This window comes from Plectropomus leopardus, chromosome 10 (assembly GCF_026936395.1).
Source record: "Plectropomus leopardus strain MGB_pleo_1.0 chromosome 10, ASM2693639v1, whole genome shotgun sequence".
Classification (NCBI taxonomy): domain Eukaryota; kingdom Metazoa; phylum Chordata; class Actinopteri; order Perciformes; family Serranidae; genus Plectropomus; species Plectropomus leopardus.
The window spans coordinates 13,621,163-13,641,485 of NC_142185.1; the positions used below are offsets into that span (position 1 = coordinate 13,621,163).

The window sequence follows — 20,323 nt, forward strand, 5'->3', positions numbered from 1 at the left end:
CTACGCTCAACGGAAAACTGCACTTCCGCTCATGACTTTCAACGTAAAACCATTCTGCTAGTTCCGACCATAGTCAATGGTTCCAACTATACATTTTACTTAAAGTTAAAAATTAAATTAAAATTGAAAGAAATAGAAATCACAAGAACGTCAACACGTGTTTTTTTCATCTTTATGAAACATCAAAGGTAATTGTTTTACAAAACTACTTTCACTGATCCACATTTACACATACATAAAAAAAAAGTCAGGGATAAAAGCTGTGCACAATGTCTGGTCCCTACTGCTTTATTTTTCATATTTTATGGCCTATTTAACAATTGACTCTTCTGTGCTTTTCTCTTTCTCTACTCACGTATTTGTGCTTGTTTGATGGGTAATACTGTTATGTTATCGCTATTGCTTTTTTATTGTTCCCTTGTTACGTCATTTTATTACATTTAGGCCTTTTTCTGTCAGCACCTTCGTCAACTCTGGTTTTTTAACATGCTTTATAAATAAACTTGAATTTGATTTGACCAGTTTGCTTAGATAGTGACAAAGGCCTATGACCTAATAATGCTTGTGTTATATCTGTTTGGCAAGTATAAGCAGATTTACATACAAGCACTTAGATCTATAATGCAATGTATTTTATTGTTGTACCTGCAAAAGTCAATTTTGCTACTCACTTTTTAACTATGATAACAAACAAGTGGTTCTCACAACAGGCTTGTCACAACAGGAGAAGCATAAGTGTAAGTAACAATATTAATATTGGGGAAATTAACTTCCTCAGTTTCATAATGTGCATGCTGGTCCACTTTTCGCACTCATGTTCAGACAACTTATTAGATCAGGACAGCTTTTGTCTAATTTAGCTTGAATAGAGCTGTTGTTATTATTAGTAACACCTGCGATTTTCCTTAAAATATCAGATAAGAAAAGAGCCTATTGCCAACCTTGAGTATTTTTTTATTGTTCAAATGTCTGACAGATCTGCCTCACACAGGAAGTGATACACTAATACACTTTGAATAAGTTAAAACTGTAATTTGAATCCGGATATAGTTTAAAATTTTGACTAAAAACATATAACAAATGGCTATCTGCTGGACCTAACAGCTATGTTTTTAAGGCCAACAATTTTATCTTTTGATCTCACATAATATGATGTGGTAATTATTTACAACTCTCTAATCAAGTTTTAGGAGGACATGGGCAGACCAAATCCTGTTCAGGTCACCAAAATTTTGAGCAGGAACAGAAAGACAGTGGGCAGGTAACCAGTCCCATAACACACTCACGTTAACAAGAAAGAGCTGTGCTTTTATTTTGAAGGCCGCCGCGCTGGTTGCCTGTTTCTCTGTGTGTCTGCTGCAACTTGTCATCCAGTCTGCAGCTTCCACCGCTGGAGAAATACAATTTCAGTTTTGTTGCCAGAAAACGGCAACACCCGTCCTGCGTTCTCAGCGCACGGTGTGCTGGTAACGACGGACTACGAGACGTGTATCTACTATGAACCTGAAGTAGACTTTTGCTCCAGCATACGGTGCAGTCTTTTTTTTTTTAACCATTTATACACTGGAAGCATCTTTTCAGGATATATTAAAGTGTGACTTTTTCTTTTCTGATCACCGGAAATAACAGAAGTTCAACATGGAAAGTGGATGCCGTGAAAAACCCCATTCAACACCAAGAACTTCACTTTTGATAGAGGAAAGAATCAGTCAAATACCCTGCAAGGCTCTGCAAAATATGACAGGAAGTGAACAGATTGACAGACAGCAAAAGATAATGTTAAAAGAAATACATCAGATTGCAGCAATGCATTTGATGATAGTGCTGCTCCCCTGGGGGGGGTTGAGTAGATAATAGCATGTTTACCTTTCCTCCCAGTGGCATACAGTAGCTATTATTTGTTGTTTCCTCCCTCTACTGCGTCATGACACTAGAAATCACATATATTTCCTTAAAAGGAAAACCCCTTACACCCCCTTCCTTCCCTCCCTCCTTCAAGAGGGAAAAAGACTTTCATAGCAAGAGAAAAATGTATAACTACAAAGATGGATGCATTCATTCTCTCTTCACACACACAAAAAACTGTTTGCTTTAAGTGCTTTACCAAGTAAATCTTTATGCTGAAATAATGTGATTGATTTAAAAACACCTGGCTGCTGATGCTTACATTTAACATTAGATGCAACATTTTATGTCAAAATGCATTATAATTAAAGCTGACTGGCAATAAAGTAATAGCCTCTGCCGAAACACTTTTATCTGGAATTGTAAGAGAGAAACTCATACACTCAACTATATCTCTACACTTTGAATTTATGTCCCAGTATTTCTCTTACATTTTATACAGAGTCTCACAATTCTGGAGTGATATTGCAAAGGAATTGAGCAAGATTTTTTCACTAAAAATAACCAAAGATCCAGGCCTCTTCATACTGAGCTTGTCATCTGAAACACTTTCCCTGAGTAAATCTAGCTTAAAATTGTGTGAACACCTACTCTTCACTAGATGTATTTTAAAGCAGTGGATAAGTGACAAACCTCTCTCTGTCACGCAGTGGCACTGCAAAACTTGTAAAGTCTTACCCTTAGAAATTAATCATCTGTTTGAGAGAACATGGTTAGCGTTCTTAATGTATCGACTGTATATTTCAGTATAGATTGAGCTTTTTTTGTATTTTGTATTGATTTAATTATTGTAGTTATTGTGAATTTGTTATTTTTTTTACATAGAATGTGGAAAGTACTGTATTGTTAAATTCAGAAATCAATAAAAATCTACTTAAAAATAAAGTTATTGAAATGTTATCTTCCATTTTAACTTTATTTTAGTTTACAGCTTGAAAGAACAAAAAACGACAAAAAAAGAATTGCCTCTGATATGAGTTGTTACACAGTGAACTCTACTGTAAATGTTCATTCATTGTTACACAGATCCAACTTTATAACTAAAGTAATCTCTCATAGCTCCCGCTTACATTAACCATCATAAATATAAAAGCTTTAGATAAAAATACATTCACATACGTTGGAGGAATCACACAAAAAGCTGCCACTGGATTGAAAAAAAATGAACAGGTCATTTTCCTGCATCATTGGTAGGACTTTAGCAAAAATGTATTCATGTACTGTAAGAGTGGGTGGGTGTGCGCAGAATCCTCCACACAGAGGTCAGAGGTCATGGTCAGACTGTGTAAAAAGCAGCTCCCATGGTTCTGATAGGGAGTCTTGCTCAAGGACACTTTAGCATGGAGGCTGTGATTGCTGTCATGTGAACTGTCCTTCAACAAGACAGCTGCACAGATGAAACTACAAGAAATCTTTCTTGTTAGGTTTTACGGCAGCACAACTGACAAAACCATAAGTACTCCTAAAATAGATATAGAAAGCACTGAAATCATCATTTGGCATTAAATAATAACAAACACAACAAACAGTAACTCCAAATTACACAGTAACCAAAACAAATCACAAAACAAGCATCACGATACAGGATATGATGAATCAAACACAAGGAATGGAAATCATAACCGCTCCTGATTTCATAATGTGAGGCATTGGTGAAAAAAAATGCAGAATAAGTCAGAAAAAAAGCATAAATGTGCTCTAATGATCATGTTCAGTCAGACTTGTTGGTCAGGTTAACCTGAAAAAGTAGACATGGAGTCATTTGTATTTGTGATATAATAATGGCCATACAGCAGAGATTAAACAGACCATACCAGTGTTTTAGCATGTTTAAGCCCATAGAGTCCTGCAAACCCAAAGTCCTAAAAAGAGTCCTAAAACCCTGATATAAGTTAGCATTTTAGCATTCCCAGTTCCTTCCCTCAAAGTCAATGGGTTTGTTTTGTTAGAAGCCTTAAATAAGGTCTGTGGTTAACACAAGTTTAAGAGATTTTCATGTTTTGCTCTACAACATAAAATATTTCGGTATATTTCCCACTTCAACAATTTGCTAAATGCTTTTCAGCTTTTGTGGTAGGGATGTTATATCATGCGACCGTAGTGTAGTTTGTTTATGGCCTAATCTTAACTTTTTACCTCTGGTGATTGCATTTAGGCTTCAAAATTCCTGAAAATTATGTTAATTTGAGGATTATTTCCTGAACAAAACATGTAAGTATCATACACTTTGGTTTGCCATTGTTTATTTTCTGCAAAAATCCAAAATACAATGGAAAAATCCCATTGTGGCCACAGTGTAGTTTGTTTATAGCCTAACATGAACTTTTTACTTCTGCTGATTGTGTTTAAGCTTATGTTTATTTGAAAAATTATCTTGCTGAACAAAACATGTAAGTATTGTTTGTGTGTCACAGAGTTTATTTTTGGCAATAATCCAAAATCCAATGGAAAAATCGCACAGGCGTTTTGTTGAGGGAACCAGGGCGGTGCTAACTTGTGGGTTGGCTTACAGAAAACCATCATCCCTGCAGCACTGTATTCACTTACTCACACATACCTAACATGACTGCTGATTGTTTCCCAAAGCATGTAGCACTTGAGTTTTCTTAATGTCTTTTTTCTACCTTCCAGACAACAACTAGTAAAAAATAAATGTTTACTCAGATGTATTAAGCAAGTTTCATTTCAATTTTCACACTGCAAGGAATGGAAAACAGTCCGCCTCTTAGGTAGTAAAATCACATTCAAAAATCTTCACCATTTAGGCATACCCTTTAAAATTGTTGAAAGAAAGCCTATCTAATTTTTACCAAATAAACTAAAACTCCACTATAGTAGTGAACAGATTGTGCTACACAGTCCAAGCCCAAGAAAAGTGCAAGTAAAATCTTGCAAAGTAATCAAACATCTGAAAATTATATTAAAGTTATATCATGCCACTCACTACGCAGTTATCCCTTGATTAATTCCTCCTCTCACAATGTGTGCACATTATGCACATTATACAATGTTTTTTATGGTGCACTATAATGCCTTATGAGTATCACTTCAAGGAAATGTTACCTTCATGTCCAGTGAATATTGTTATAAATACATGTGTCAAAAGAGGAAGACAGAAATGTGTGAGTTGACTTTCATTGGTAAGAGACTTATGTAAGTATTGCACTGAAAAATCAATATTTATGTCATATGTTTTGGTTTAATCTCTACCACAAACTTCCTCATTCTCCTCTGATACATCTTTAGCTCCCCTCTATTGTGTGCCCAAAATTTTGTAAATGCCCCAGTTAACCTCCTACATATGCCACTATTTCAAATGTACAGCATCACTGCTTAGTACATTTATTTCACAGAAAAAGGACCAGTAACATCTAAGCGCTGTGCTCCTTTTGTTTTTGTTGTTTTTTTTCAGTTGATCATTAAGCCTATCTGATTCCAGACCAGCTGTGGAGATAAGATGTCCAGCCTGAGCCCCGAGACCCAGACTCCTCTTCCCCACCTGCACAAAGGAGGTCAAAGAACATGTAGTTAGAAATTATGCATGAGTGAGGTTTAAGGCTTTCTAAAACCATTAGACCAATTTTACAGAAAATAAAATTAAAGAAAAACAACAAACATAAACATGTATTATTTGAGGTTATGGGGAATTGTGCCAAAATATTTGTTGTAACATAAAATATGACTTTATGGTGGTGTTAATATAAGAGAAATTCCATTTTTTTTGTTTTTAAATTGACCAATTATCAATTAAAGTCAGTAGAAAAAAATTGAAATCCCACATCAAATGTCTTAGCATTTTTAAGACTTTTGAAAGATTGTTTTTAGAACTTTTAGAATCAATTAAGGCCATATTTAGACAAATAAAATCCATGCCTTTTAAGACTTTTTAAAGATCTGCGAAATCCTATTCTGTCGTACTATTTTTGTGGGAAAAATCATGATCAACAGATATTTTTTAGGATGAACTAAAATGCTGTGTGTGTGCATTTTCAAAACCTGCTCACCAGCACATACCTTGTGCAATAGCAGCCAGTTTGCTCTTCTCCTCTGGACTGAGCTGCAGCATCGTGTGAATGACGGGCAGGAGCGCCTGCCTCTCGCTGCCAGACTGCAGGAAGATGAACTGCAGCAGGACGTTCTTCAGATACTCCAGGTTGGCCACGCTCTTCTCCCTCTCCTGGTTTCGCTCGAGACGACGCACTTCACTCTTCAACAACTAGCAGGTAGAATGATTGAATGGGCAGAGAGACAAAAAGATACCTATAAGCCACAGTTCAACAAGAATAGTTTAGTTTTAAATATGTTGAAATTATATATTTTTTTAATATTTTAAAATTAAAACTATGTCTGTAAAATGTTCTGTTAAATTCAATACAATATGATCATTTAAAAAAAAAAAAGAAGATCTCGGGGGCGGAAATGATTTTTGGTCAGCGCCACTTTCCGTAACCCGACACCTTACGTCACACATAACAAGTATGGCGGCGCCCTCTAAGCCCTGAGCTGCAGCGCTCGTGTGTCCGGGGAGAAGCATTAAAACGTTAGTTATGGTAGCCATTTCTTAGCGTCTAATATCGAAGCTCTCTTGTGAAATTAATGTGGGAGGATTGACTCGATTTGTCGTCGTGAAAACATGGGTTTGGAGCGGCTGCTGTGCCGTTCACTGCCGTGTTACTCCAAACAGTTTGGGCTCGTTCATATCCAGCAGAGAGGCCTTCACAATGCGCCGATGTCCGCACAGACTCCACCAGGCTCCGCCAGCGCGGCGACATGTTTATCGGGTCTGTGCAGCAGGATATTTCTTCACAGCGGCCGCCTCGGAGCCGCTCGCAGGCAGCTGTGTGTCCGCCGCAGCCTGTGCTCTTCCTCGGCCCAGCCCTCCAGAGATGTCACCCTGTTCCTGCACGACAGGACGCGCTTCTTCCGGCTCCTGTCGCTCTTCTGCGGCGGACAGTTTCTCTTCTGGACTTACATGAGCCACTTCGCCTACACCGGGCTCAGAGACACAGGGGCCGCGACAGAGAAGGGGAGAGCCAAGGCGCCCAGCACCACGGGGCTGGCCGGGATGTGGAGCTTTGAGATGAACCTGGGCTCAAACACCTGGAGGTACTGCTTCACGCTGGGCTGTCTGGCCATCGGAGCAGGGATCGTCGGGCTCGGGTACCTGTTTTGCCGGCGCTCTGTCAGCCAGGTGGTTTTACACCAAGGTGGGAGGATGGTGACAGTGTGCACACAGTCACCTTTGGGACCAGACCGAGGCCGGAGGATAACAGTGCCGCTGTCCCAGGTAGCCTGTCATGCTCACAGACACGAGTCCCCCTCATTCATCCCCCTCAGGGTCAAAGGTCACAGGTTCTACTTTCTTCTGGACAAAGAGGGGACCGTGAGCAACGCCAGGCTGTTTGATATCACTGTCGGGGCTTACCGGCTTCTTTAAGATGTGGTTATTACGCTTTTGGACATCAAACACCACATAAATGCTGCTTCGCAGATGTGACTTTAAAGCTGCCAAACTAATGTGCCAGTTTCTGATTGTTTTGCTTCGATTAAATAGAATCTGAGATCAAATATGGACTCATCAAGGTTAATTTCTACTTAGGATCAAACTTGGCATACATACCCAAGTCCACACTGTCAGAACTAAATACTGTAAGAGGGTTTCTAAATCTAGAAAGTGTGTTTAAAATTATTTTATATTTAGAAACACTTATAATGAACACTCAGGTGGTCATGAGAAACCTGGAAAAGTCATGGAATTTCACAATTTCATCAGGGCTCCCACAGTCATTAAATTCCTGGAAAGGTTATAAAATTTAAAAAAACAAAAAAAAAACAAACCTATTTTCCAGGCCTGAAAATGGTTTGGCAATAACAGAATGTTTTGGACAAATTTTTAGTATCATGTGATATATATACACCAATAATAATAATAATCTCATTTTAAACTACGGAAATAAAGTAATGGAACGAGGTAAAATATTATGAACCTATGGATCTTATGGAAAAGTTTTGAAAATTCATTGTTTAAATGTGTGAGAACCTTGTCTCATTTTCCATGCCTGGAAAAGGTACATAATAAGTAAAATCCTTCAAAATTATTGGGAAAGTCATGAAATTTCGTTGTGTGTAATGAAATGAATTCTTACAGGAATCGTGTGTGGATAAGCATTCATGTAATGTAACATAATAAAGTACTTTTTTGGAGTTGAGCGTACTATACAATTATACATGTTAGAAGTATGGTTGCAACTGTGTGTGATTTTCATGGTATGAAAGCCATCTCATAAAATATTGTGGTTTCACAGTATTACAGAATTCTTATTATTATCATCAGAACGGGTGTGTGTGCATATACATACAGTGATCTGCTCCATGAGAACAGCGTTGGTGGCCTCAGTTTCGTGCAGGAGGCTGTTCATATGCTCCATACTGCGTGTGGCTGTACTCAGCTTCTGACTCAGCTCCTCTTTGGTAGGCTCCACCGTCCACACAAATGGCTCTAGAGACCAAAACAAAGACACACACACACAAGTTAAAGATCATGGTTTTAGAAAGTCACGGGCATAGCGATTTTCCAAAGTTTGGGCCTCAAGTAATCACATTTTTTCATCGATTACATAGCATGGCATAGCATCACATTTGAGTGACAATGAAAAATAGATGAAAACTTTTAGACTTAACTTTAAACTTCTTTTTTTAGAGGTAGTCTAAAAGACATCTGAGGTTTTTAATAATCTTCAAAAACTCTACTATATTGCCGCATCAAAAGTATATAAATGAATAATGAATGAATAACAAGCCCTCCACTAAATAGTAAAGTACTTTTTTAAAATCTATTTCCAAATTTATATTCCTTGACCAAAACAAAGATGGCAACAGGTTGACTGACCAACTTTGATTGCCATCTTCAGGTTAGAGATTGAACATGTTGGGCAGGTCAAAAACCAAACATGCTGCTTTTCTAAACTAAACACATTACAAGGTGCACCTCCTCTTTCAAACGCACCTTGTTTGGGGTCCGGGGACATGAGAAGCTGCTCCAGAGAGGGCAGTGGCGTGGCAGCAGGTGAGGGGCTCTCAGTCTCAGTGGTCTCCATGCCCTCACCCTCCTCCCTGGCCATGGACTGGAGGTCACTGAGGGCCATCAGGTTCAGCCCTGCCTGGTTCTGATCTGTGTTTCTGCGCTGGGGGTCTGACGTCAGGGGCTTACGGACGGACGGGACCGCCACTGAATCTGAAAGAGTGTAAAGGTATATATATTTTTGTTATTTATTGTTTAGCAAATTGTTTATTGTTTAATACAAGCATATTTAAAAGCACATGATGAGGTTCAACAACGGAAAAATAAAATTCAGAGTTAATATATATGCGGTTGAGGCTGGGCTGCATAAATTAGGATCAACTTAAAAACTGGTTAAAATCACAGGTTATCTCAAATTTAACGGCCCCTTATTATGCTCATTATCAGATTCATACATGGATTTTTGATTTCCACTAGAACATGTTTACATACTTAAAGAAAAAAAAAGTTTCCTCATACTGTCTGCCTGAATACACATGTATTAATACTCTATCTAAAATGCTCCATTTTATCACTTGTCTCTTTAAGTCCCCCTCTTGAGAGAGCTCTGACTGATCCGGGTTTTCCACATCTGCCCATTCACTTCTATGCAACTGCCACTGCAGCTGGGGAATGGCTGTAACAGCACTGCAGCAGCAGTTTCTACCTTTAAATAAAAGAGTTGTGACATCACAGCTTGACTGAAGTCCTGTCAGCTCTTTTTAAGGCAAATTTACTGAATACGGGATGCATGTAGTTCTCTGTGGATTGAGCATTTTTAAGCTTTTACAGTATTTATATTGCAACTATACCTACTTTATAATTTTAAAAAACCTGGAAACAATGTGGGACCTTTAAGTTTCAACTATGACTAACCCAGATCCTCATTGTTGTGGATATGCAACATGACTTTACAGCCAATAATTAAAATTTTCATTATGTTAAGCACAAAAATGATGTTCATTTTTTGCTGTCTGATGTTTCCCAGTTTGAAAGGTGCAAGGTTAATAAATGCAAAGTAGAGAATAATGTTGACATTTTTTTTCTGTCTCTTTTGACATACTGCTGTGATTTAGCATTATGAACAATCCCTTATTCCCTCAACAAAATCCCTACTTAATCACCAAATTGAGAGTCAGTGTCCTACTTCATTGTGACATGAGGGGGCACCAGACACACTCTCATATTAGCCAGTTCAGCTGGCATAAACAATGACAGCAAGTGTGAGGGGAAGGGCAAGAGGGAAGGGTGAGGCGCCTGAGAGAGTGGGTGGACAAAAGAGAAGATTATGATTAATGGACCTGAGACTGAATCAAAAGACCAGACACTAAAACAATCCCTCCCCACCTTCCCGCCTCCAGTCTGCTCCTCTACCTCCTCTCTCTGTGCTGCAAAGTGAGAAGAGCAAGATACTAAAGCCCTGTTACATGTATACATATGTGTGTGTGTGTGTATATATATATATATATATATATATATATATATATATATATATATATATATATATATATATATATATATATATATATATATATATATATATATATATAGAGTTGTGTAAATGCATTAGAGTTTGACCAGATTTAATAGTCTGATCAGGATCCAGAAAACCTAAAAACTAAAAATTAGGCTGATGGTTTCCTGATGGTTCGAGGCCAGCAGAGAGCTAAGCTGGAACACTAAAGTGAACATTAAACGTAAGAACTCACCGTGCCAATCGACAAGTGCAGTAAAAAAAAAAGCATCTTTAGCATATAATGCTGTGTTTGCATAATGCTGCCACTTCTTTTCCTTTCCTGACTCTTGACAAAACTCTCCTTATTACACAGAGTTTTGGATGTGCACAGATCGAACCAATCTAATATGTTACAGGCTCAACACTTCATTCAAGAGAAATCAAGCTGTATTGGTAAATGAAAGCTTTGAAGAGGGAAATGGACACCAACTTATATTAGCATGAATTTCATGAATCAGATTAAGACTGAGTCTCTGCAGAGCGTCTGCGACAGTCAGCAGTGAAGACAACAGCAGAGAAAGCTGCTGCCTTGATTGGTTTCCAACTCGTAAACGACTGTCTTGAATTAGTATTTGTATTTATGCACTGTTTGACTTTAGATTAAAGAGTAAATGGGACAAAACATGACAATGAACATAGATCAATTTTACTGTTTGTTACAGCTGATTCATATAAAAAATATATGAGGCCAGTAAAATTTGTCCAGGGGCCAGCATGTTTTATGACCCACCTGCCCAATAGGGCCAGTAAAACACACTGATATTGAACCCTTCTGCATTTTCACTGCTATTAAATCCAAATACTGAAATAACTAGAATTACCTCCCATGTTGTAGGAGGTTGTATGCCTCGCTTATCTGTCATGCTGTGCTTACAGTTGACATCCATGTCTATTAAAACATGGATGCTTCGTACATATCTCCCCCTGGCAGCAAAGAAGATCTATACTATCAGCACAGCTTCAAGATTAGTTCTCTTCCTGATTTATGACGTTGAATAACGGTCAGAAAAATGTTTTTGCAGCAACGTTATGATGTCACAGTGAAAGCGACCTTTAACCTTTTGGAAATAAAATATCATCACTCAATCATTTTATCATGTAAGACTTTTGTGTGCAATTTTGTCATAATAGGCTTTTGAAGTCCTGAGTTATGGTCAAAAACATGTTTCGTGAGGTCACAGTAACTTTTGACTGCTCAATTCTGATCAATTCTTTCTTGGATCTGAGGAAATTCATTCTTCATATATTATGTTCACAAGAACGTGACAGAAGAGGTCAAAGTGGCCTTTACTTTTGATTTTGATTTTTTTTTTGAAGAAATTCCCATAAGGAGTTTTTGAGATATCGCATTGACGAGAATGGATGGACATATAGACAACCTGAAAACATAATGCCTCCGACCATGACTATTGCCAGAGTGGAGGCACATAAAGGCTCAAATATGACTTTCAGTTGCAGCAAACACTGACTCTGTGTATCGGGCTAATCCTGGCGTGCATGTGTGAGTTGCTAATGATGAGTCTCTCCAGATGCCACTGTGAGCTGTTTACCACACTGAGAGGCGGGCACGGAGCTGAGGAGCCTCGCCAACACCTGGCCAGGCTGGAGTGACAGAGAAGACTACACACACACACACACACTTTCCATTCTGCGACATTACTATGTGTGTATTTGCCGTTTGACTCCAGAGGGCAGCTGTGTGGGAGGTGATGAATGAGCCTCCAGTGCTGCTCTACTGATAAACACACTAACATGCCGCTTCCTCTGTTCTCTTTCCCATCATTCCTCTCACAGGAGAGCAGAGTAAACAAGATAGAGAACTTCAACACTCTTAGCACTTGATGCTTTGATGGAACTCTTTATGTGATACCATTCATGCACCCCTTGAGCTTCCTGCTGTCTATTTACGCAGCAGTCACTTTCTGGATCACTCCGCTGCTTCGCAATATCAGATACATTTGTTACCTCACAGTTTCGATTGCTGCTTCATGTACAGCAGGATACTCAACCTGCTTTGCTTGGGGGCCACTTTGCAAAATGACAGGAGGCCAGGGGCCGGTTGCAGCAGCCCCATAAATGTTCTTAGGATTTTAGGACATTTCAAGGATTTAAGGAGATTACTAGGATTTTAGCAAGTTTTCAGGATTTGAGCACGTTTCTAGGTTATCAGGACATTTCTAGAATTTGAGAAGGTTTCTAGGATTTTATGTTATTTATAGAATTTTAGCATGTCACTGGGATTTTAGGAAGTTTCTCGGATATGAGGACACTTCTAGGATTTTAGGACATTTTTAGGATTTTGGGCCATTTCTAGAATATTAGGGCATTTCTAGGATTTTAGGACATTAGGGGCTTAGTTAGGACTTAGTTGGTGCAGTAAATTGAGCATCACTGATGTACAGAATTGGGTACTTGAAGCCTGATTCATTTAAAAGGATTTTTAATTTGCCTCCTTGCTTACTGTTCTGGCTCTGCAGGTTGAAGAGTTGCTCCTCGACGCGGCTCAGTTGGCCCTGCAGAGTCTCCACTGTTGCCCGGTGGTCATCCTGCAGCTTCCTCAGCTGCTCCCTGTAGGTCTGGCGCTGAGCCTCGATCTGGGAAGACAGGTCAGTCTGAGCCTGGGACAGATCTGACCTCAGAGCCACGTTCTCCGACTGCACCGACAGCAGCCTGGAGATGGAGACAGAGTCAGAGGAAATTAGGACCCTGCTCATAAGGTAGAGAACCAGCAGCAGTGGAACATGACAGAAATGCACTCTTGGGATACAAAGGTAGATAAGAGAACTTTTAACACAGCTATCAACAGGAAGAAAACTTTAGAGACTAGCTAGCTCACCTCTCGCGGAGCTCAGCCTCCTTGCTGATGGTTTCCTGGAGGATTTTGTTGTGTCTCTCCAGCAGAGTGTCGTGTTCAGTCTGGAGCTGCTGCAGCTCTGCCGTGCTGCTCTGGAGGCTCTGCTGGCTCTCTGCCAGCTTGGACCTCAGCTGCTCTACCTGAGAGGACAAGTGCTCCCTGCCAGACACAACACATATTCATTGTATTCACATCATTGTTACAGTGTTGTCTGACACAAACTACGAGTCAGAGTTCATTTTAAAGGTCTGTTGAGTAGCTGCCTTTGTACTGAACCCAGTTGGCAGGAGAAAATGTTGGCATTATACTTTCTGTCATCCACAAATGTTACATTTGAACTTTCCTGTGTGAAAATTTTATGTTTTAACTTTTAATTTTATGTTGTGACAACAAGGGCTGGGTATTGCTTAAAAACATCACAATACTAGTATGCATGCATGTAGTATAACCATACTTTTGAATGTTTTGGTGGCATTTTGGCACAAAGAACTACCAACTCTGTCAAATTGGCCACACTCAACTTTGCCACACCACAGACTGTATGGGCTGTTGATGCAGCTCTTAAACTCCAGCCAGTCCAGGGTTTCACCACAAAGTAATTCATTTGTGGCTGCCTGGCACGATTAAAGCTTTTGCCACCACAAATAGATATTCTATTTTTGGAGCTGGACCTTTCATTAGGAGCACTGTTAAAATATATATACCTTTTAGTTATTTATTGCATCACACTCTCAGAGAGCAGAGCACACTCTGGACACAGATGTCCAATAGCCATCCTGCCTGGATCTCACAACATCCTCCACCCCCTCCTCCTCCTGATGTGAAACTTGGCTCATTTACATGTAATCTCAACTATGTCACTTTAGACATGTTGATATGGTTGTTATGTCCAAATGTAACATTTCTCTGGTTTGCAGAAACATACAATGCCTACTTTTAACTCTGGCACCTGGGCTGTTGTACCTGCAATTCAATTACATTAAAGATCTTTCTCATGTGACAGGACTGCCCACCCTCTCGATGTACTGTATCTGTATAGGAAAAGATTAAGCCGTGTTATCAGACCTGATCCCAGCACGGATACTGCAGCTAGTGTTGGCTTGTGTTAAACAACAGTTATAAAGTAATTGTTTGTTTTGATAAAAAATACATCTTCTGTATACTTTTAAAGTATTTTTCACTGTGTCGTTATTAAGTCAGCTTGCATTTAGGTGCTTTCCTGGGTGTGTATCTGCTTATTTTGAGGTCTATTCAGTTACAGGATGCAATTCATAATTACTCTTTTAAGTAGCCTACCAGGATTTTCCTTTGGCATCCATATTTGTTTTTCGGGTGTTGTCCTTACCTCTCTAACTTGCCAGAGTCTCCTTCACTCTGAGCTGTGGTTTTACTCTTCTGCTGTTTGAGCACATTGTGGACTCTCACTTTGTAACCCTCAAACTCGCCAGCTGTTGCCATGAGCTCAGCCTGAAATCAGCACAAAGATTAAGCACAGATATGAGGTGAATAGCACAGCACACATTTACTGTTGAAACTTTTATGCCTTCTCAAACGAGCAAAAAATATGCAAAAGAGTTTGACAGACTGTGAAATATGAGTAGATTTATGGTCATCTTCTCTGTTGGACAAGTAAAAAGTAATACTTGAGTTTAATCTCATTGATGATCATGGTATTAACTTTCTTACTTACTTTCTTAACTTTCTTCCTTTGACAAAACAACTGTAGAGACATCATTTCATTGTGACTAACCAGTAAAAAGACCTGTATTCATCTTCATTTTTTCACGAGACAAGTAGTACACTCAAACTCACTGTACTGAACCCTTCTCTGAACAAAAACCGTTAGGTAACCGAGATAAATAAAAATAACAAGAAATCACTGTCTTTCTCTCTAATACTTGTGTTTCAGCTCATGTGTATGACTATATTTTTAAGATTGTCTCTAATAAGCGAAGACTCAGCTAAGCTTCCTTTACTTATATAGGCTTGTGCATTTGCCATTTTTCCAAATATATTTCCCACAAAGTGATCTTTATGCATCAACCTCTTACAAATAACAGGTGATTTAAGCCATCTACCAGGACTGCACTCTTACATTCAGGTGCTGATCAAACATCCATATAAATATCTGACATAAGAAAGTTCAGTAGCTATCAGCAATGGGACGAGAGTGGTCAGGAAGGAGACCTAAGCAAGATTAAAAAAACAACTTCAAAGGCAGGACAGAGTACGCGCTGATTGAGAAGTACAGAAAATAAAAGAAAGGGGTACGAGAGACTGAATGAGCTGAGCGTAATTCCAGTGTTACCTGTTCTGTAAAAAGATTTAACCACTATGAGATGTTGAATTGTTTTTTTTCCAGTTTAGTAGAATAGTTTTCTTGGCAACAGTTACGGCTACATGTAAAGATGTTGTGGTTTATTTTGTGATGTGTCAAGTTTGCCCCAGTTTGAACAGTTTAACAGCACCACAAACTAAAGCCTCTAAAATTACCGTTAATTTTAATGAACACCTCTTAGGATGGTGGGAAAATGTATTCTTTACACTGAGTAGCAGTATAAATCGACAACAGTAAAAACAGAGCAAACAATCTACTATATACTACATTTCACTTTGTTAAAACAGTTTGCTTATTGCTTCTTGGCTGATTGGCTGTTTGCAGTTTGACAGATAGCACATTTTGGGGTGTCTTTAATATAAGACAAATTCCAGTGACATCATACTGGTGCTTAAACAAGCAGCTCATTAACTGTTTAGTCATTTGATAGAAAATCAACTGACAAAAAAAAAGGCTTGATAAGGGACTGTTTAAATCATTAATTGTGTAAAACATTTTCTGGTTTCAGCTACTCAAATAAAATAATTTTAAACTCTTGGGAAGAGCAAATGAGCAAATTATAAGTTGTCACTGTGGGCAAAACCTGAGACAGGCATTTTTCACGTTGTTTTGACATTGTAAAGACTAAATGATTAATCAAAAATAATTGGGAAATGAATAATGAAAACAGTCAGGAGTTGCCGCCCTGTGACTGAGCATGAGCTGCTGCAACCTTCAGTTCATCAAATCTGGAAATGTCTCCTGTAGCTGCAGCATCTCAAACACTGCTGCTGCTGCTCTTTTCTTTTGCCCCATTCTGGTCAAGCTGTTCAGTGATCAGTGACTGTATACTCTCTGTACTCTATAGGTGTGTCTATGTGTATACAAGTGTGTTTAGTTGAACCCTGTTCATGTGTGCGTGCATGCGTGTGTGTGTGTGTGTGTGTGTGTGTGTGTGTGTGTGTGTGTGTGTGTACGTGTACCTTTGCAGTGTCTCTCTCCTGCTGCAGGGTGTTGATGCGTTGCTGCAGGGAGCTGCTGGTTCTCTGTTGTTGTTCCAGTGCTGACCTCAGCTGCTCCTGAAGGCGATGGCGCTCAGCCGTCAGCTCGCACACCTCAATCTTAACACATAAACACATGCACAGTTTATTATGTGACTTTTGCAGGGCTAGTAAATCTAGCAACTTATTTGCCCGATAGTCCAAGGAAAAAAAGAATTAAACATATCTTATCTTCCACTGCATATGATGGAAGAAGATAAGGAGCGAGTCATTTCACTTCTCATCTCTATTGCAACTTGCACACATGCAGTACCAATTAGACTTTGTTGTTATTTGATAAATGCTAATAAATAAAACACTTACAGGCAAGAAAAAATGTACTTTGGGCAAGCAGATTTCAGACCCACATGACTTGCTTGACCAGGCGAGTAAATAAAACAAAAATTTACGTTGAACCATGCTGTGTAGCAGTGAAATGCGGATTTGTAGCCATACATTTTATAAAACTGAATGACAGAGAGAAGTTTTTCTAGACAGTGCTGGCTGTTTTACCTTAGTACTTTCTAGCTGCTGTTGGCTAGCCTCCAGCTCTCCTTTCAAAGAAGCCTGCAGCATCATGAGGGAGCTTTCCTGCACGTATGCGCGCGCGCACACGCACACACACACACACACACACACACACACACACACACACACACACAAGTGGAAATTTAAATGCATACACCCATGAACGTAACATGCCAATAAATAACTACTCCCAACATCTTCAAGGCCTCCCCCACCATCATGCCCACACATGGTTGCATAACACTATTTACATTCATCAGGCAGCAACGTTACACACAGCAATAAGAAATCCTATGGGACACACACACACACACACACACACACACACACACACACACACACACACACTCAGAGAAACAGACCTGCATCTTGGCATCGGCCACGTCCTTCTTGGTCTTCACAAGCAGCTGTTTCATCTTGGAGGTCTTCTCCTCCCCCTGATCCAGCTGGGACTTCAAAGCCTCTGGAGAAACAAATACATGCGCACGTGCGCGCGCACACACACACACACACACACACACACACACACACACACACAAATAAAAAATGTTTTGGTGAATACATAGAGTACATACTGTACTGACATTTTTCCTCATTACGCAGCTTGACAGTGTGGAGCAACAGGAAACATGGAGAGAGACTGGAAAACAACATGCAACAGAGGGCCCTGCAGTTACATAGCAGACAGTAAATCATTAAAGCTCTACAGGAATAGTAAATGTTTACCATCAGTGAACGCAGACTGGTGTTCTTAAAACTTTACACTAACATCACACCTGCAGTATACTATATATTACTGTGTCACCATAAAATTAATCCATTAAATTAAATGTCAGTGATCTCTGTATGCCGGCTCTGATTCAGTTTGTTCAACTGGTGAATACCACACAGCTAATAGGTCTGATATGCTATGACGGCGGCAGCGCATGTAGATGCAGCAGCCAGCAGCTCCTCAAAAGTAATTTCGTTTTTTAAACTTGATTTAAAAAATGACTAATAAATCTACCTTCTACCTTCTACCTTCTAAATCTTTATATACCAATTCAATGGAGCTTTGCTGTGAACCAAGTACCAAAAGTACAAGCACAACTGATTATTTTAACATGATGCTTTGTAAATGGTACTTAAGTAAAAGTAAGTAATGTACTTTAAGTATTAAAAGTAAAAGTAACCCAATGCAGAAAAATCTTTAAAAAAAAACACACACGCCCAAAGAATCTCAAAATTATTTTAAAAAAGTGGAAAAGGAAATATATATATATATATATATATATATATATATATAAACCACAACAGAAAAAGACTTAAATGTTTATAAAAATAGTTGGGGGTTAATTCTCTGTGAATCAATGGATTGATTAATCAACTCACACTGTAGCTGTGCTTGTATAAACTGCTGGGTAATTTAATTAATAACCAAGCATCATATTTTCTAAACTCGTCTTGTGATTTTTTTTAATGCAAAAATCTTAATATGGAAAGTAAATAAAACTTTCAGATTAATGTAGTGAAGTAAAAAGTAGAATATTTCCCTCTGATATTTCCCTTCTGTAGGGGAGTATTAGAATAAAGTAGCATGAAAAGAAAATACTCAAGTAAAGAAGAAGTATTTCAAATTCATACTTAAGTCAAGTGCTTGAGTAAATGATTTTAGTTATATCACACCACGTGTCACACATACCGATTTCCTGTTTGAGTGTGTCCTCCCTCTGGGTCTGTGTGTTTATCTGAGCCTTTAACTCCTCAGCACTCTCATCTCTCTCTACAAGTTTGGCGTTGAGCTCTTTCACCAGGCGTTCGTAGTCGGCCATCTCCATGTCCAGCAGGGAGTTCTGCTGCGCCTCCTACAGACAGAGCCAACATGCTACATCATTAAGGGAACAAAGCTCAAATCTCAGTTCCCCGTCAGGCAGGTCATTTATCTCGAACTTTTAGGATAAAATGTGGTTTAGAATTAAAGATCATTTTAAACAAGTGACTTTATTTACACCCAACATTTAGCTGACCATTTTACATTGTGTACAATATGTCGTTAGAATTTTTAACATATTAAAAAATTAATTTACGCAGTCAAATCTAGTTGAAATTTAGCAGTTATCCAATTCCTATGGAAATTACATGGATATGACAATAAATCTGTGTCACTGTTTTCAAGAGACTTCTTTTTCTGATTGTGTGAAGGCTCACGGAGCATGCCCTCTATACGCAAACCGAAATTTGCTCCCATTTATTCTGTATTGTAAGCGACTGATTTGCTGCAAAAAGCATGGAGGGGTACCTAAGATGCAGACCAAGCTGGCAGCACAATGAAAGGGCGTGAAAAATTCAAACCTTGCTCACATAAAGACAGCGACTGGCGGGGAAGGATGAATACAACTTTGTGACAATTGGTTGGGTATAGTGTGGCTGCACCATTGAGGGGACTGCGGTAGTTCTCACAGTAATTTTGGACCTGGCCTTATAAATATTATATACTGTAATTACAATCCTAGACACACACAGTGAAAAAATTGAAGCAAGGTGATATTTTTGTAGATATCTGACTGTCCCTTTTCTTAATTCACAGTTTTATATATTTGTGTTGTACTTATCATTTTATTCTAGCGAAGTTTACCGTTAAAATGAATTATTACTATGTATCTAGTAGTATTAGTAGTATGTATCTTATTATTATTTCTAATAATATTGCTCTACTTTAACTCACTTCAACACTGTACATATATATTTATCACTACCCTTCAATAACAAACTTTCTGGGATCTTTGCCAAAAATAAAGAATAGAGCCCAGTGAATCATTATTTGTTTTTTTAATACTCTTAAAAAAGCTATCGCTATCAAGCCAAAAAAAAAACATGTTTGTTGGGCTGTACTAACAATGTGTATACATGACATGAGGTCAGACCTCCTGGTGGTGTCCATGCACACTGCTGTACTACGTAAGTCTCGACTAATGGAAAAGAAACAGCAGCTCCTGTGCTGTGGGCTACAACTGCTCTCTTTCTCTGAGAGGTGCTGCTGTAGCTGCAGGCCGGCCATCATCAGTCCAGTCGCTTGACTGAACAGGCCCTCAGAGACACTAGAGTTTGAGAAGCTGTGTGTGTG

General features: G+C 38.9%; 2 protein-coding genes across 2 annotated transcripts in view; one reads left to right on the top strand and one right to left on the bottom strand.

The window, feature by feature from the left end:
• Window positions 1–2,802: 2,802 nt before the first annotated feature.
• gcc2 (GRIP and coiled-coil domain containing 2) overlaps window positions 2,803–20,323 on the bottom strand; it is a 28,134-nt gene continuing 10,613 nt past the window's right edge. Inside the window, exons 14-24 of the mRNA XM_042494255.2 lie at window positions 18,902–19,064; window positions 17,583–17,683; window positions 17,206–17,283; window positions 16,636–16,773; window positions 14,681–14,802; window positions 13,318–13,494; window positions 12,943–13,151; window positions 8,912–9,139; window positions 8,265–8,404; window positions 5,920–6,121; window positions 2,803–5,404 (exon numbers count right to left, since the gene is read on the bottom strand). Coding sequence (XP_042350189.2) covers window positions 5,331–5,404; window positions 5,920–6,121; window positions 8,265–8,404; window positions 8,912–9,139; window positions 12,943–13,151; window positions 13,318–13,494; window positions 14,681–14,802; window positions 16,636–16,773; window positions 17,206–17,283; window positions 17,583–17,683; window positions 18,902–19,064 — 1,632 coding nt within the window. The 3' untranslated portion in view covers window positions 2,803–5,330. The remainder of the gene's footprint in view (window positions 5,405–5,919; window positions 6,122–8,264; window positions 8,405–8,911; window positions 9,140–12,942; window positions 13,152–13,317; window positions 13,495–14,680; window positions 14,803–16,635; window positions 16,774–17,205; window positions 17,284–17,582; window positions 17,684–18,901; window positions 19,065–20,323) is intronic.
• Window positions 6,360–8,109, top strand: tmem223 (transmembrane protein 223). The gene has a single exon (XM_042494256.2). The coding sequence runs from the start codon at window positions 6,539–6,541 to the stop codon at window positions 7,340–7,342; it is 804 nt and encodes a 267-aa protein (XP_042350190.2). The 5' UTR covers window positions 6,360–6,538; the 3' UTR covers window positions 7,343–8,109.

What these genes read in the sequence shown, in the direction of transcription:
- tmem223 (XM_042494256.2), top strand. Translation starts at nt 6,539, where the DNA reads ATGGGTTTGGAGCGGCTGCTGTGCCGTTCACTGCCGTGTTACTCCAAA.